Genomic DNA, 17,863 nt, shown 5'->3' with positions numbered 1-17,863 from the left:
CTGTATCTCTTTTGTGTTAAAATGGACCTGAATGCATAATGATGGTTAAAGAACAATTTTTTCAAAACACAAAAAAATCCAGTTAGTCATCATCAGCATTGCAGCTTTTCAATTTGCCATTACATCATGCTTCTATCTCAAGCTAAAATCTGATCCATCAGGATTACTTTATAGTAATGCAGTATAATTATCCAGCAGCATTAAGTGAAATGCTGTTTTTATTTTGTATAAAAAACCTGACTGTGATTTTTCACACTGTAGGAGGGAATGTTGATCGCAAACAGATTGCAAGCATTCAGGAGTCTATCGGGGAGACCAGCTCGCAAAGTGTAGTTGTTGCTGTAGACCGGTATGACAGTTATCATTAATCCTTTTGAACCTCATCTTGCTGCAAACACTAATGCGTCCCTAGAATGTTGATAACATTTATACTCTTCACTGCAGGATATTCACGGGCTCTACCAGACTTGATGGAAATGCCATTGGTGAGGGCATAAATTTGTTTTTACATTTTTGCTTTTGACAGATGTGTTATTTAAAACTTAAGCTAATGTTAAGAAGTATGGAATCAGAAAGATTTTTGAATGTTTTTGAAAGATGTTTCACCAGGCTTGCATTTTTTTTAATTAGAAATACTGAATAAAATAAATAAGTAAAAATATAATTGTGATTTACAGTATATCTTTTTGCAGGTATACACCATCTTGTTGATCTTTTTAGTTTGTTTTGTTTAGTATATTAGAATTTACAGCTATTAACTGTGAAAACTAAACCGGTAAATTCTGGATTGTGAGAAATAGAAGCAATTCTGAAGGCAAATTGCAAGATAAGAACTCAAAATCACAAGATATAAATTCAAGAATGTCTATAAACTCTATATTTACCAATTCTAACTGCAAATAATTCAGAACTATGATTTTATATTTAGAAATTGTAAATTTTCAGTTTATTTCTTGCAATGCAGAATTTGTGTCTTATATTTTTAGGTGTATATCTCACAATGCTGACCTTTTTTCTCCCTATAAGTGCAACTTTATTTCCTTCAGTTGTTAGTTTATAGGTTGTCTTACAAATCTTATATTATATCTTTAAATGAATAACTGTATTTCTTGGAATTTGAGTTCATGGTCTGTCTGAAATACAGATTTTATTACTAAAAAAACTTGGAATTACGAGTTATAGAGCTCTCTTTCTTCTTCCTCTTTGGCCTTAGTCCCGTATGGTTGCAGGCTCGGCTCTTTGGAACAAGTCCTCCGTTTAGACTTGTCCATATGATAACGACTTTTTTTTACACATTCCGGCCGGCCTGTCGTCTGGGCCTGTCATCCTCATACACTCATACACTACAGACAATTTAGCCTACCCAATTCACCTGCAGCATGTCTTTGGACTGTGGGGGAAACCAGAGCACCCGGAGAAAACCCACACGAACGCAGGGAGAACATGCAAACTCCTCACAGAAATGCCAACTGAGCTGAGGTTTGAACCAGCGACGACAGCACTACCTACTGCGCCACTGCTTCGCCCTACGAGTTATAGAGCTCAATTTTAAGGATTTAGACACATAGTCCAAAGTGCATGGCGCAAAATTGCATTAAGGGCTTATCCGAATCCACTTTTGCTATTTTAAGGATGGAAAAAATACACTCGGGCGGATGGTCTAACAGGGATGTGCTTATTCTCTTTATGAGTTATTGGTGTGTTTTGAGTATAATGTGTTTTAAACCAATCAGAGTCTCATCTCTCATTCCCTTTAGGAGTAAGTTGCGTCTTATGTTGGCACATTTGCTTTTTACATGGCGGACTTTGTGAGTGGAAAAACTGTTCGATTTACTGGCGAGAAAACAGTTAAACAGACCATCTGCAGTGCAAAGATAAAGAACGAACCTCCTCCATTCGGCCTCTTTATTTTCTCTTTAATTTACTTTTTACTTTACTCCTTTACTATTATGGATGTGGAAACAGTGTTCTACGCACTCCACTTAAGACATCCAATAGTCTACATATTTAATTTTGTTTAAGTATTAAGATTTATTTCAAAACTATTTCTAAATTCATTTCTAATTCCCAGCAAACGAATAAATGAACAATATTAATGAGCTGTGGTCAAAAAACTATCCAAACACACATCCTATTCTTGTGGCCCATATGGTGATGCGTGTCTCCAAAACCCAACAGGTGAACAAATTTAAACTTGTTTTTATTGAAACAAATATAAATATGCATATAATAAATAATTAACAATAATAAAAACATTATACAAATGCAAATTGTCATGAGTAAACTGAAAATAGCTGATTGAAGAAGGCATGGAGGCAGTGGTTTTTAGATTTATGTATAAAATAATAACTTTTGTAACATTTTAATCCTTTATTTTTTTCATATGTAAAGATATTACATAATAACGCACTCTTCGCTGGACTTTAGCTTTTTGTTGGTCAATGGTGCAGTCTATTTCAGTTCCTCAAAAAAACAACGCGCCAAAAATATGACTTAACATACCTCTTTTTAGATTGGAACATCAATGAGTTCACAAAGTGGCGCGAATGTATTTGCTATTTAAACATGGCGAAAAATGTGAAAATTTGAGTTGCGTTGGTCTGAAAATAGCAACAAATCGCAAACAAGTCTTGTGCTTTATTGCGCCGGGTGTCTGATAGGACCCATAAACTTCATAAACAGACAGCCTTAAACTAGAATTTTGAGAAGAATATTCACACTGATAATTCAAATAAACATGACATTTATTTTGTAACACAGTTTTTTTTATCAAGCATGAAAACAGGTGTTACCTACACCTTCACACACGTACACTTTTTTTTATACCATGAACAGTTAAAGCACTTCTTGAAAAAAAAAAAGAGATAAAAACTCAGTACAGCATTTCTTTTGTGAATAAAAAAAAAATGTTCATAGTTTGCATCATATCAGTATTTTTTTCTGGGATGTGTTCCCATAACCTTGGCATTGTACTGACCGAACTCTTTTAGGTCAGGGAGAATTTAAGTGGCAGTTTATTGATCAATGTTGTGTTTTTTTTTTTTTTTAGTGGACTTTGTGCGATGGCTGTGCGCTGTCTCGATGGATGAACTGGCCTCCCCAACACACCCTCGAATGTTCAGTCTGCAGAAGATCGTGGAGATTTCATACTACAATATGGGTCGTATCAGGTTGCAGTGGTCCAGGATTTGGGAGGTTATAGGGGATCATTTCAATAAGGTGAGTTCAAAAGCAGCGCTGGAAGGAAATCTCTCTGTGAAGAAATGTGTGGCTTTGCACTATATCAGATAAATCTAATGACGCTTTTAAATTTCACCCTGCCTGCGGGAGACCACGTCTAGTAGATTGAAGAAGAGCCAAAAAATGAAAGTACAGCACAATTGTTGCTTAAAGGGACAAGTCATCCACAGTGGAATATGGGTCAGACTGTAGATGTACTGTAATGTATGAAATATAGTGCATATACTACAGGATATATAGCTAAACACTCCTCTCTATGTAACTGTTTTTACTGAGGTAAATATCATGCATCGTGATATAGTTTGTTTTGTTAATGTTCCCAGTTGAAACACAATCAAAGATTGAGACAGCACATTTTTGGAAAAGGAAATCGTACTGTTGTTCTACATACCTTTAGGGCTGCATGATGAACTGAACTGGTGATTAATCAACTGTTTAATTCTCATGCACATATACCATCTTTCAGCTTAATTGTATTCCTTTCATGCTTCTCAAATGGCAATCACTCAAGCCAAATGTCACCAGACTGTACCTGTTAATTAAGGCTAACAAGTCAGGAAAATACAAATGGCTTCAAATTGACCACTTCAAAGACTGATACTGCGTCCGAAATGGCATACTTCCATACTATATAGTACACTAAAACAGCATGCAAGCAGAGTAGTATGTCTTAATGTATAGAATTCGAAAAACTGAATGCGAGGAGTACCCGGATGACTACCAGCGAGTGCACATTCATGAAATAATGAATCGGAATGAAGAGATGCTACTGACGTGGGTAGGTCACGTGATTATGACAGAACAGTGGATGTAGTACATCCGAGTTCGATTCATACTACTCACATTCATACTGTAGAGAATGTGGTGTTCTAATGATCGAGTAGTAAACTCAAATTCAAATGCAGTACCTACTGAGTAGTAGGCGATTTTGTACGCAGTCTGGATGTTCAAAACTATCAAGCTTTTAAATATGGAAGAAAAAAGCTGAAATAAATGATCCACTGTTGTTCTCATAGTAGCTTGTTAAATTTCTGCAAATTGATATTCAAGCTAAAATAAGTATAATACTATGCATAGCACAACCGCAGCCTGTTTACTTCCATTCGTTATATGTCATGGAAATTTCGATTTTTATCCAGTGAGAGTCAGGGAATTTGATATTTGGCTTAGATTGTAAACCCTAGTAAGCATTAATTAAACAGTCTACATGTGTCTGTTCTCTAATCACCAATGAACAAAGGAAATTTCACAATGTTAAACATATTAAACTAACAAAAGATAGTTAAGCAGACCTCATGCCTCTTCGGAGATGCACTAAATGTATTTGTAATCTGTCTTTTAGGTTTCAGACGAGCTGTTATGAGATGGTGCCTGTTGCATTAATGTTACCCAAAGCTCCGGACCTGTTTTCAAAATAAGAGTCTTATATGCATAGGGAATGTACTCAGATTTTACATACAAACATACACACATACATACATACATGCATTCATTCATTGTCCTTCGACTTAGTCCCTTATTCATCAGGGGTCGTCACAGCAGAATAAACCACTATTATGGCATATGTTTTAAACAGCCGATACCCTTCCAGCTACAACCCAGTTCTGGGAAAAACCCATACACACTCATTTACACACACACTTATACACGACAGTCAAATTAGCTTATTCAATTCACCTATAGCGCATGGGTTTGGACTGTAAGGGAAACCGGAGCACCCGGAGGAAACCCACGTGGACACAGGGAGAACATGCAAATGCCAGATAGAAATTGCATCTTGTCGAGCCGGGAGTTAAACTAGCGACCTTCTGGCTGTGAGGCGACAGTGCTAGCCACCGTGCTGCCCTATTTTACATACATTGGAAACAAAAATTTTATTTTAATTTGTTCAAAACCTATTTGAGTTTCTTTCTTCAGTTAAACACAAAACAACTGGTAGACATCCATAGTGTTCTTTTTGTATCGGATTCCAACAGTGGTAAAAATATTTGCGTTAGTGTTCAAATGTGAAAAATCAGGTTTGAAACACTTTTTTTTTTTGTCACCCATTCCTGTGTTGTCTTAGGTTGGCTGTAATCCCAACGAAGATGTTGCTATTTTTGCTGTGGATTCTCTGAGGCAGTTGTCCATGAAGTTTTTGGAAAAGGGAGAGTTGGCCAATTTCAGATTCCAGAAGGATTTCCTCAGGCCGTTCGAGCACATAATGAAAAAGAACAGGTGAGTGTTTCAATTTACACTGCGATGGAGTTGAAATATCACAGACGAGACCTTCTTTAAATATGAGTGTTGGTAAAATAACCATACAAATTGTACTGTATGAATGGCATGTTTTGACGTGTGTAAGTTTTGCCTTTAGATGGGTTAGAGGTGCGCGGTTTGTTTTGAGTGTTGCTGTTTTCTATCTCTCTCTGCATCTAAATGTCATCTTCTGAAGACTCTGCTTTAGATTTAGGAGACTGGAGCGCCTGTCTCCAAATTTTTTAAAATCTTATTTACGTCATGTTCTGCGCCTGATTTAAATATACAAAGTGTCCCCCTTTCAAGTGTCGGTAAACATTTTTGATCCTTCAAGGGCATGTCATTTAGATGTAAACAGAAGTTCTTGTTTATGAATTCAGCTACTTTAAGTAGTTCATTTCTCTCTCGAAGCATGGTGGTGTTTTGAACCACAGAGAAGTTAAAATAACTGCATTAGAGGCATGATATGAAAGCTTTTTTATTAAAATATCCTAAATTCACTAGATCAGTGTTTTTATATTTTTCAGACTTGTGTGCTTGCATTATCTCAAATGTTTTGAAAAATGTTAAAATTTGCAAAATGATCACTTTTAACTAGCAACACAGACCGTGTCAATGAACATGATTACTCCAAGACCACAACTCCCATGATTCCAAACGTATGACGTCATTCTACACCTTTGTTTGTTGTAAATACACACCCTCTAGTGGTAAAAAATTACATACTTCAGAGATTTACATACTGTATTTTGGTTTCTGATGGGACGGTGCCTGTTGCAATAACGTTACCCAGAGCTTCTGTCCTGTTTTCAAAATAAGAGTCCTACATACGTTGGAAATTTACTTGGATTTTACATACATAGGAAACTAAACTTAGATTCATTAGTATCTGGATGCAGCCTTTATGATGCAAGCTGAGATTGCACCACTCAGCGATGCAATGTCAGACACTGCACTCAAATGGAGCTAGTGACGTCACTGTGATGGGTAGGGTTAGGGGTGGGGTTAGTTGAGCCCATAAAAAAGCATTGGATGCAGCCCAGATTGCACTGCACCAGGTCTGCAGCCAGACCCCTCTCCTTAGATTTAGTTTTAATCTGATAATCCCACACAAACGTTTAAATTCTATCATCATTACTCTTGATCGATAAATAAAAGTTATCATTGATAATACAGAACACAACTCCCATGTTTCTAAACTTATGACGTCATCAAACTATGTCTTTGTTTGTTGTGAATAATGTCGCCCTCTAGTGGTGAAAATTACATACAGTGCCTTTAAATAATAGGGCTCTTGGTTATGTTAATTATATTTATGCACAGTTTGGAAGAAATGTGTTTCTCTGGATTTATGATTTATAGTTGTGTATTTGAGTGAAAAGGAAAAGAAAACTAATGATGACATGTCTGTCAAATTAAAGAAAATGTCATTTTCAACAATTTATAGTGTAATACAAGATTGAATCTGTTTTTGTTTTTTGTTTTTTTAACAAATAAGAAGTGAAGAGACGTTTTAATAATTCAAACCCCATGTCTCATTATGTTATTCAGTCTTTTGGACCAAATTTGTTTTAGATTTCTGAAGGTTGTAAAAATTTAGCGCGCATAATATATAAAGAAAAAATATTGGAATGTGTTTATATTTATATATTCAGGGTATTTGTTCTTTTATAATTGTTTGTTTCCTTAAAATGTGGTCTTAATAATTCTACATAGGGATGTCCCGATCCGATATTGATATCGGATATTCGTCCGATATCAGTCCAAAAAACTATATCGGAGTGCGTTAAAATATTCCGATATAAGCAGTCCGATACTCTCTAAACTCCGTTACAGCTATTCTATCCAGCAGTTTCCAGAGCCAGCGTGCAAAGCCCACGTGATCACAACACTGCTTAACAAAGTCTCTAAGATTTAACATGCTCTTCACACTAAGTTATGGTGTGTTACGATAGAAATCTATTGTGACGGTAGCACACGCTAACGCTAGCAACAACGGCACATCTCTAACGTTACCGGTTTATTTAGTTCACGTCAAGCGATCTTTACATTGTATTGCATAAGGCTGCTAAGCAACTTAAGGCACCGAATGGCGACGTAGCACACACCGTGCGAGCCTCAATTTGGTCATGGCATATCGTGGTTCATCCAGTGTGATACCTAATTCATCACCAGCGCTTCCCACACATAAGACTTTACCTCAGCGGCCCGGTTCTGTGTGCATGAGAAAAGTCTCCGGCACAGACTCGCTAGCTCTGGACACCTGCTCCGACTTTAGCTTTGAGAAGAGCGCGAGGACATGCGGGGAAAAAAGCCTACAATACATTCAGCATTCAGCCAAGATTTCTAAATCGCCGAACATGTCCCGGATTCTGCTTTCTTTAGCTGCGTTTCCAACACAATCTCAAGGCAATTCGTAACTTTTTCATTTAGTGGCTAATTCGTATGAATTCGTGCGATCTAATTCGTACCATTTAGTACGATTTGCTTATCCCCCAATGACGGTTGGGGTTAGGGGTGGGGTCAGGTGCCACGCCTCCTTTTTAAAATCGTACCATTTCGTACGACTGAACTCGTACGAATTTGCCACTAAACTGGCAAAACGTAAAATACTTACGTTTTCTCGTGAGATCAGGCTGGCGTTTCTACATTATTTTATACGCAAACTTTCAATCTCAAACTCTCAGCAGCACCAAGACTAGAGAAGGAGCAGACTGCCATGTGGGCAGTAGGGTGGAATCTGTGCAAATATGCAAATATAATGATTTTTGATAAATAAAATTATTCTTAAAAGTCACATTATTTCAAGTGCTGTGGAGAAAAGGTGTGTTTCAATCTAGCCTCTGCAAGTATTTTTATGTTAATATGTGCGATATATAATATTATAAAATTAATAATGTTTGGGAACATTGATACAGCCATAATCTTCTTATTATACAAACACAGATGAAATAGCTCTGATCATGTAAATGTTTGTACTAACCATACAGCACATTTTTATCAACTTAACAATAAATTATTTATGCTGCCCAGTGTGAAAGCTATTTTTCAGCTCAACTGGATCAAAAATTCATCAAAAAGCTGTGTGTGAAATTGAAATTTTGGACACTGAACCTTTAGCAGTTGTTCAATTAACAATATTTTTTCTAATGTTCCTGCTCTCAGCAGTTTCTACTCTTTGCTGATGGTAAAAAAAATGAACAACTGAAGTGACCTTTAATTAGCATTTTGCACTTTAAAATTTTATTTTTGTTTATTCAATTAAGATATTTTTCAGGGTCTTAATATTTATTCTTTAATTCTTTTTATATATTCTTATGTAAAAGTTCACATTTATGCAACCAATAGTTAATAAACTGGTTCTTTTTTCCATACTTACTGTTGCTGACTTGTTCTCAGTTTGATCTAGCCGTTCATACATTCGACTCAACAAAATAGGTAAAAATAAAGTATTCATAATTTGTGCTGATATCGGATTTGTATCGGTATCGTATCGGACTGATGGCTGCAATATCGGTATCGAAGTTAAAATGTTGTATCGGGACATCCCTAATTCTACAGCTTGCTTATTTATGTATTTATTAATTTATTTAGGATTGATTGATTATAATGGCTTGATTTAAATAATATTAGTCAGAATATTAAAAAAGTGCCATGTTTTCACACTTACAGAGTCCGCCATATATATTACAAATGCACCATGGCGCGATGCAACTGAGTCTAAAGGGAACGAGAGATAATAATAATAATAATACATTTTATTTAAAAGGCGCCTTTCTAGCAACTCAAGGACACCGTACAATCAACAAGAGCAATAAAACAACAAGAGAAATAATAAAATATACACAGCAATAGTGCAGATAAAATTAAGTATTAAAAGCCATCTTAAAAAAGTGGGTTTTGAGTCTTGATTTGAACAGTGTGAGGGAGTCAGTGTTTCTGATGGCAGGTGGTAGTGAGATACAAAGCCGCTGAGCAGAGCGGCTAAATGCTATGTTGCCCATAGTTGAAAGGCGAGAAGAGGGAACAGACAAGTGGAGGGAGGAAGAAGATCGCAGGGTGCGAGAAGGAACAGAAATGTGGATGAGGGCAGACAAATATGGAGGGGCGAGATTGTGGATGGATTTAAATGTTAACATCAAGATTTTAAAATCAATTCGAAAATGAACAGGTAACCAATGAAGCTGCTGCAGGACAGGGGTGATGTGATGAGAAGAAGGGGTTCTGGTGATGATACGGGCAGCTGAGTTCTGGACCAACTGAAGCTTACGGAGAGATTTATGAGTGAGACCAAAGAGAAGAGAGTTGCAGTAATCTAAACGAGATGTGACAAGGCTATGAACGAGAACAGCAGTGGCATGAGGGGTAAGAGAAGGGCGGAGACGGTTAATATTGCGTAGGTGGAAGTAAGCAGAACGTGTGATGTTATTGATGTGAGAATCAAAGGATAGGGTGCTGTCAAGGATGAGACCCAGACTCTTAACCTGTTTAGAGGGATAAATGGAACAGTCGTCAATTGAGAGAGAAAAGCTGTCAGTTTTGGAGAGTGTTGATTTGGTACCAACAAGCAAAACCTCAGTTTTTGAACTATTTAGTTTGAGGAAGTTAAGAGAGAGCCAGGACTTGATTTCTGCTAAGCAGTCTGTAAGGGATGTAGGTGGAAAACAAGAAGAGGGTTTGCCAGAGAGATAGAGCTGGGTGTCATCCGCATAGCAGTGAAACTGTATGTTATATTTACGGAGAATATTACCGAGTGGAAGGAGATGGATGATAAAAAGTAGGGGCCCCAGGACTGAGCCCTGGGGAACACCCGAAGAAACTGTAAAATGCTGAGAAGTAAATGATTTGAGTTGAATGAACTGAGAGACTCTGATAGTTTATTCTCAAAACACAACCATAACTCATTAAGAGAATAAGAACAACCCTGTTAGACCATGCGCCACAGCGCAGAGCGTATTTTCCCATCCTTAAAATAGCAAAAGTGGATTTTGACACGCCCTTAATGCTTTTGCACCCTGCGCTTTACACTTTGCACCTAGGTCGTTAAAATAGAGCCCTAGGACTGTGGGGGAAATCGGAGCACTCTGAGAAAACTGACGCGAACACGGGGAGAACATGCAAACTCCACACAGAAATACCAACTGACCCAGCCAAGGCTCGAATCAACCACCTTCTTCAGGGTGTCTGGAGGGTCTTAAAAATTATTAAAAATTGACTAAATCAATTTAGAGAAATTTAAGGCCCTTAAAAAGTATCTAAAAGTCTTAAGTGCTGTTTTGCAAGTTATTAGGTTGTGTTTTATTTTTAATTATGCAAGGTATAGCTGTATGCTTAAATTTGCCTGAATTTAACTTGCAAATATTCGGATGCTGTGAGTTTATGAAATCAATAAAGTCTTGCTAGATTTGACATCATGCTGCTTTGTTTATTGCAGAAACACTGTTATTGTTGCTGTTCTGTTGGCGCCCTCTGCTGGATTAGCATTTTTGTTTAGTCAATCAGTAATGTTTGAGTTTAGGATTAGTTTCTTACAATCAGTATTTAGTCAAAATACTGCAAGGTAAAATGTTGCCAATGTTACCGGTTGAAAGTGGCGATGAGAGTCTTAAAATGTATAATAAGAGTCTTTTGATGCCAGTATATATCATGTTCTTGCTGTGAGGCGACAGAGCTAACCGCTGAAGCCACATTTCCAATGCACAATAGCATTCGGACATTACTGTCGCACAGAATTTTCAGTTTTGTCGTGCACCATGGGAGAGAACCTTATTCTCACGGTGCTCAAATAAAGTACAAAAGCAAGAGCATTTATTCCCCGTCCATTCACCATGGTTGAATGAATGAATGAATGAATGAATGAATACTATAAACTCATAGACCGCTAAAACTTTTGGAGGGAATATGAAGACATATGAAGAGGGAATAGTAATATTTTTTACTATTCATATATGAATAGAATTTTTTTTTTTAATGTAGACTTTTTTTCTGATTCAAAAGATTACGAAAAACTACTATTTCGCATGTCACGAGCACAGATCTGCTTGGAAAACACTGGAATACATCACATCCGGTTGGCTGGTCGCATTTAGTGTAGTCGCAGGAGTTTTTTTAACACATTCGCAACTCAAATCAGATCCCAATTTTCAGCATATGGATATTATCGGAACTCCACGCAGCTCCCGGACTACTTTCAACTGGAAGTGATTGACTTCCGGTCTGTCGCTTGTCGTTTGTGGTGTGCAGTGGAAAGGTGGCTTGAGCCACGGTGTCGCCCCTTATTGTAGAATAAAGCTAAAATTAAATCAGTCATGCTTTCAAGAGGTCTCATATTTGTTTCCTTAACTATTTATTGTCATTGTATGATGTTTGTGTGTGTGCGTTAATAAGTAAATGTATACTTTCAAATGTTTCATCTTCATAGTATTCGTCAAGCAGTGTGTACATAACTACTTCGTTCAGCCTCACTGCTTTACATTAAAAGCAGCCTGACAGCCTTCAATTCCAAAGCAGCTTCTCCATCACTGCAAAGAAGCGAAGGAGAGAATGTTATATTAGCTCATATGAACCCTGCAGTACTCATTAGGCTTAGACACACACACGCATACACACACAGTGTCAGAAGCCATCATGACTAACCTCCATGACTGATGGAGAAAAATGAACTTGTCTACATGTGTTTGTCCCTGCAGGAAATAAAGAGATTTGTGTGTGTGCGTGTGTGTTTTATTGACGCGCTGCTCCTTTATCTGCAGATCTCCGACCATTAGAGACATGGTGGTTCGCTGTATTGCCCAGATGGTCAACTCTCAGGCTGGCAATATTAGATCAGGGTGGAAGAACATTTTCTCTGTGTTTCATCTGGCTGCTTCTGATCAGGATGAGAGTATAGTTGAGCTGGCCTTCCAGACAACTGGACACATCGTCAGTAAGTGTGATTTAGGAAGCAAACATAAAGGTGGAACACAGGATTGAACATGTTTTTGGGGAATATATAATGCAGGGCCATTTTAATATTTTTTTAAACTCATACCTCATAAGTCATAATGTTATTTAGTTTTTTTTTTTTGGACCAAAAATGCCTTTAGCTTTATATTAATATTTTAAAGCATATACAAATTTGTTACATAATGTAGGAATAAGATCTTAGGATTTATTTACATTTTGCATTTACGTTATTTATTATTTATCATTTACATATCTGTTTATTTAGTAAACAGTTTTAAAAACTAAACATGATTCAAAGAATATAATCAGGTTTAACTGGTGATCTTAATATTGTTTTAATGATTGTATGATTTATTATCAAAATGTTTGTGTTTAACTCAAATTAATGTATATATTTCCAGAATTTTGTTTAAACAATTGATCAAAAAAAGTAATCCAAAAATATTGTAAATTATTGTTTTAAATAATTTAGTTTTCATTTATTAAATTTTGTCTTACCCTTCGCTTCCAGTTACACTATTTAATGTTTTAATTTAAAGCTATTCAGTGTTATGTGAGTAAATTCATATTAGTAGTATTGTTGTTGTAGTTATTGTTGTTGTTGTTGTTTAATTATTTAATTATTGTTATTGCTGTTTTTCTTCTTCTTCTTCTTCTTCTTCTTAATATTATTGTTATTATTATATTACTGTTATTGCTGTTTTTATTTATTATTATTATAATTATTTTATTACTATTTTTATTTATTTATTATTTTATTACTAGTATTGCTGTTTTTTTATTACTTACAATAATTATTTTATTATTGTTATTGCTGTTTTTATTGTTAATTTTATTGCTGTTATTGCTGTTTTATTTATTATTATTACTTTATTATTATTATTATTATTATTCCTGTTTTTTATTATTATTTATTACTATTATAATTATTATTATTTATTTTATTATTGTTATTGCTGTTTTTATTTATTACTATTATTATTGTTATTATTATTTATTATGATTATTATTATTATTAATAATTTTATTACTATTATTGCTGTTTTTATTTATTATTTATTTTATTTATTTTATTATTACTTATTGTTATTATTATTTTTTACTGTTATTGTTGTTTTTAATATTATTATTATTATTTTACTGGTATTATTTATTTGTTTATTTTTTATCATTTCTAATAATGAATTAAAACTGGAATGGAGATTGTAAATTGTAAATATTAATTTCTAGTATTTTGTGTTTGTTTTTGTATAAATTTGCTGTTTATAAAAGTCCTCTGTCATCTCTTATCTCCTTCCAGCGAATGTATTTGAGAAGCATTTCCCAGCTACCATTGACTCCTTCCAGGACGCTGTCAAGTGTTTGTCTGAGTTCGCCTGCAACGCTTCTTTTCCAGACACCAGCATGGAGGCTATTCGTCTGATCCGCCACTGCGCCAAATATGTGTCAGACCGACCCCAGGTCAGCACTAACGAGCAAACACTCCATAAAAGCTGAATTATTATCTGACCTCGGGTCTGCCTTTAGATGGACAGTTACTAACTGGATTACACTTGACGAGAGCACAGGCCATTTATAATGAGGAAACTCTCATTAACAGACGCCTTAATGAGGAAGACTTTAGACCTTTAGGGTGGAGATGGAAAGTGTGAACCGTCTGTTTTCTGCTGTCTCTGATGGCTGATTATGTTTGTGCTTGTTGGGGATGGTTCATCCAAAATGAACATTTATTCACTGTTTACTCGTGCTTCCAAACCTTAGAGGTTTTTTTTTTTTTTTAATTTAATTTTTTTAATATATATATATATATATATATATATATATATATATATATATATATATATATATATATATTTAGGGGTGTAACTATATTAAAACCAAACCGAAATATCGCGATACACCAACCACGATACGTATCGCGAAACTCTCGCGGCGTACCGCGGTACCCTCACTCCTCCTGCTGCCCATTTCTGAGGTTGACGTCACTTGTCTCTAACTAATTGAACCAATTTAAACACATCTTTATCATCACATTTAATTAAATTGTTTTAGTAATGATGAGGTTTTGTTCTAAATATTATATTCTAAAGTTAGTATTTTAGTGCATGTCATGTGATGTGACTTGAGTGAGCATTACACTCGTTACTACTGGACGCAGGATGGCTGCTTCACATAGTACTGAGATTGCAGATCCCCAAACACATTTAAGTCATCTGTGTGGAAACATTTTGGTTTTCCAGTTGAGTACAGGAATAGAATTCGTGTCGTAGACAAAGCGCATGCCTGTCTGACTTAACTGTTTCACGAAACTTACTTGTAAGGAAAAACATTTAAAAAGTGTGGTAATTTCACAATGTGAGGGTGTAAGCAACAAAACTGCCAACAAGAGTGATTTAATGTACAAAAGTGAAACCAGAATAATGCCCAAATATACAAAAAAAGAGAAATATTTACACTAATAAAAATAATATAATAAAGTATCAAATTCAAACAAAAGTATCAAACAAAAATTAGTTAAACTCGAGCAAGGGGGTGATAGTGAAGACAAACAAAAGAAATAAATATAATAAAACAATTCTAACTCATGAATAGCCCCTCTTACCTCGCTAAAACTGATGAAAAGAATAAAAAGGTCTTCAGCGCAGTGCGCCGCATTCTTCCCTATACTGAATAAAATAAACAAAGGTGACCTTCACCTCTTACCTGACGTCTTTAACACAATACATTTTCTACGTGTTTGCAAGATGGAAATCGTATGACATTTTCCCTATTCACCTTACACTAAGACTGAACTTGCGGAGATACAGCTATATTGTCGGGAAGGAGCGGAGCCAAAAAATAATATACAAATCAATTGAAATAAAAATGTACAAACCTTACAAAATTACTTAAAGTGGGCAAAAGTAATGCAAAATAATTTTGCCCAAACGAAAGTTAAGCAAAAACAACGAAAATCATAATCATGTCAGAAAAATACACGAAAAACGAGATCAAAGGAAAAAGCGCTCTCTCTCCCGCTCTTCCTGACATGCTTTTCACATTCCTGCGCTGCGTCGCCAAATGATGATAGATCGGTGTCCTGACCAATCAGCTGTCATGAAGGCAGACCTACAGAAATGACAGGCATCAGCTGTCGTGAAGGCGGACCTACATAAATGACCGGCATAGAATTAGCGGGAGAGAGAGAGAGAGATCGGAAGACAAACATACAGCCGGCTACAACCCTAACATTAGTTTCAGACACAACTGAAATGTATTTTACTGGTGAATATGTCATGTAAAAACACTTTACAAACACATTATATGTATATTTTTCATTAATTTAAACGGAAACCTATCTATCTAAATGAAACCATATAATCAAAAATGAGCGTCTGTGTCTGCACAGAGATCAAGTCTCTCATCGGAGAATGTGGATATTATGGTGTTTTTGAAGAAGATCTTTCACTAGTCTACACTGCAGTTATTTATTTAATTTTAGTTTACTTAGTTAAGATGGCTGCACTACAGAGAATAGTTTTTTTCTGACTAGTCTATATTGGAGGTATTTATTTAATTCTAGTTGTTTACTCGGGTATCCTGACTGTACTAAAAATGCGATGACAAAGTTAATAAAGAAAAAGTTAAGATGTTCTTTTTATTAAGTGAATTGTCTCTTAGCATTGCTGTTAACATGATATCGACCCTAACCCCACAGCAAACAGAAACCGAACCGTACCGAACCGAACCGTGGCTCCAAAACCGTGAACCGAACCGAACCGAACCGTGCCTTTGGTGTATCGTTACACCCCTATATATATATATATATATATATATATATATATATATATATATATAAAGAAAGATGACTTACTAAGATGCACTTATTCATTGTTGCTCTTAGTTGTGTAAGTTGCTTCCTTGTCCTCATTTGTAAGTCGCTTTGGATAAAAGCGTCTGCTAAATGACTAAATGTAAATGTAAAGATGATGTTTTGAAAAATATTTCAAACTGATATTCATTAACACCTATTGTTGGAAAACCAAAAATGACTAGAAGTTAATGGTTATCGGTTTCCAACATTCTTCAAAATATCTTCTTTTTGGCTTCCGGTTATGGTGGCGGAGTGAGCAGTCGCATTCTGATACCTCTCCCAGTTCACTCTACTGTTACTTATCATCTACATACACCAATCTTTTACTTTATCGATAATTTGTTGTTTAACTGCTTTTTGACCATGCCCAAGCTGTCAAAACATTACAAGCCAGACCATTCTCGAGTAATCACGGAAGACTGTACTGACTCCAGCAAGGCTAACGTTAGCAGTGATCTTGCAGTTAGCTATGAAAGTTTGCTAACTGACTCCTCACATGGGACTTTGCTTAAAACACATCGCCAGCATTCTTACTGAAGATGATCAGCGAATGCAAAAGATGATGAACAACTCCTTTGCCAAACTGGAATCTGGTCTGGATGTCAAAATATCTGCTTTTTTTCATTTGTTTATTTATTTTCTTTTCGGCTTAGTCCCTTTATTAATCTGGGGTCGCCACAGTGGAATGAACCACCAACTTATCCAGCACGTTTTATGCAGCGGATGCCCTTCCAGCTGCAACCCATCACTAGGAAACATCCATACACACTCATTCACACACATACACTATGGTAAATTTTAGCTTACCCAATTCACCTTTACCACGTCTTTGGACTCTGAGGGAACCGGAGCACGAAGGAAACCCACACGAACACAGGGAGAACATGAAAACTCCACACAGAAATGCCATCTGACCCAGCCAAGGCTCAAACCAGCAACCTTCTTTTTTTCAGTTGCCAGGTTCCAAAATACTTCAAAATATCTTATTTTGTGTCCCAAAAACAGGTTTGGATGAGTGTAGGATGCTTCTGTCCTTCTAACAACACTGTATTTGTTTAGTTCTTGTGCATACCGAGCTGTAAGATCTGTACTATTGACCATTTTGTTGTAAACATGCATGATTGTTCACCTCTAATGTTTTTACGATTTGCTAACATGTGTGTGTGTGTTTTGTGCTGGCAGGCGTTTAAAGACTATACCAGTGATGATATGAATGTTGCCCCGGAGGACCGTGTTTGGGTCAGAGGCTGGTTCCCCATCCTTTTTGAGCTGTCATGCATCATCAACAGATGCAAACTGGACGTCCGGACCAGGTCAGAATCAGACCTATAGTACTGAGAAAACTTGACGCTAAAAACTCTATAAAGCATGTAAAATTATGTCAAAAGTATGTAAGAACAACCACAGAAATGTGTGTGTGCAGGGGCGTAGTGGACATTTTAAAAGTGGGGGGACAGCTGTGTGAAATCCAAATGTTTACATTCATATAATTATTAATCACCTGTTTCTACATGGTCTGTCTCTAAAAGTGCGGGGGATGTATATGCCTGGTAGTTTTTAATAACTAATCTCTAACATTATTAATAC

General features: G+C 36.0%; 1 protein-coding gene across 4 annotated transcripts in view; it reads left to right on the top strand.

Annotated features, from left to right (window-relative positions):
- Nucleotides 1-17,863, top strand: part of arfgef1 (ADP-ribosylation factor guanine nucleotide-exchange factor 1 (brefeldin A-inhibited)) — a 139,925-nt gene that overhangs the window by 102,129 nt on the left and 19,933 nt on the right. For all 4 annotated transcript variants that reach the window (XM_068217191.1, XM_009297399.2, XM_068217189.1 and 1 more), the window contains 7 exons: nucleotides 262-349; nucleotides 445-485; nucleotides 3,050-3,219; nucleotides 5,306-5,457; nucleotides 12,231-12,403; nucleotides 13,724-13,884; nucleotides 17,459-17,589. In XM_068217191.1, coding sequence (XP_068073292.1) covers nucleotides 262-349; nucleotides 445-485; nucleotides 3,050-3,219; nucleotides 5,306-5,457; nucleotides 12,231-12,403; nucleotides 13,724-13,884; nucleotides 17,459-17,589 — 916 coding nt within the window. The remainder of the gene's footprint in view (nucleotides 1-261; nucleotides 350-444; nucleotides 486-3,049; nucleotides 3,220-5,305; nucleotides 5,458-12,230; nucleotides 12,404-13,723; nucleotides 13,885-17,458; nucleotides 17,590-17,863) is intronic.

This window comes from Danio rerio, chromosome 24 (assembly GCF_049306965.1).
Source record: "Danio rerio strain Tuebingen ecotype United States chromosome 24, GRCz12tu, whole genome shotgun sequence".
NCBI lineage: Eukaryota > Metazoa > Chordata > Actinopteri > Cypriniformes > Danionidae > Danio > Danio rerio.
Note: the sequence above shows the minus strand (reverse complement) of the source record. Positions and strands in the feature narration are given on the sequence as shown.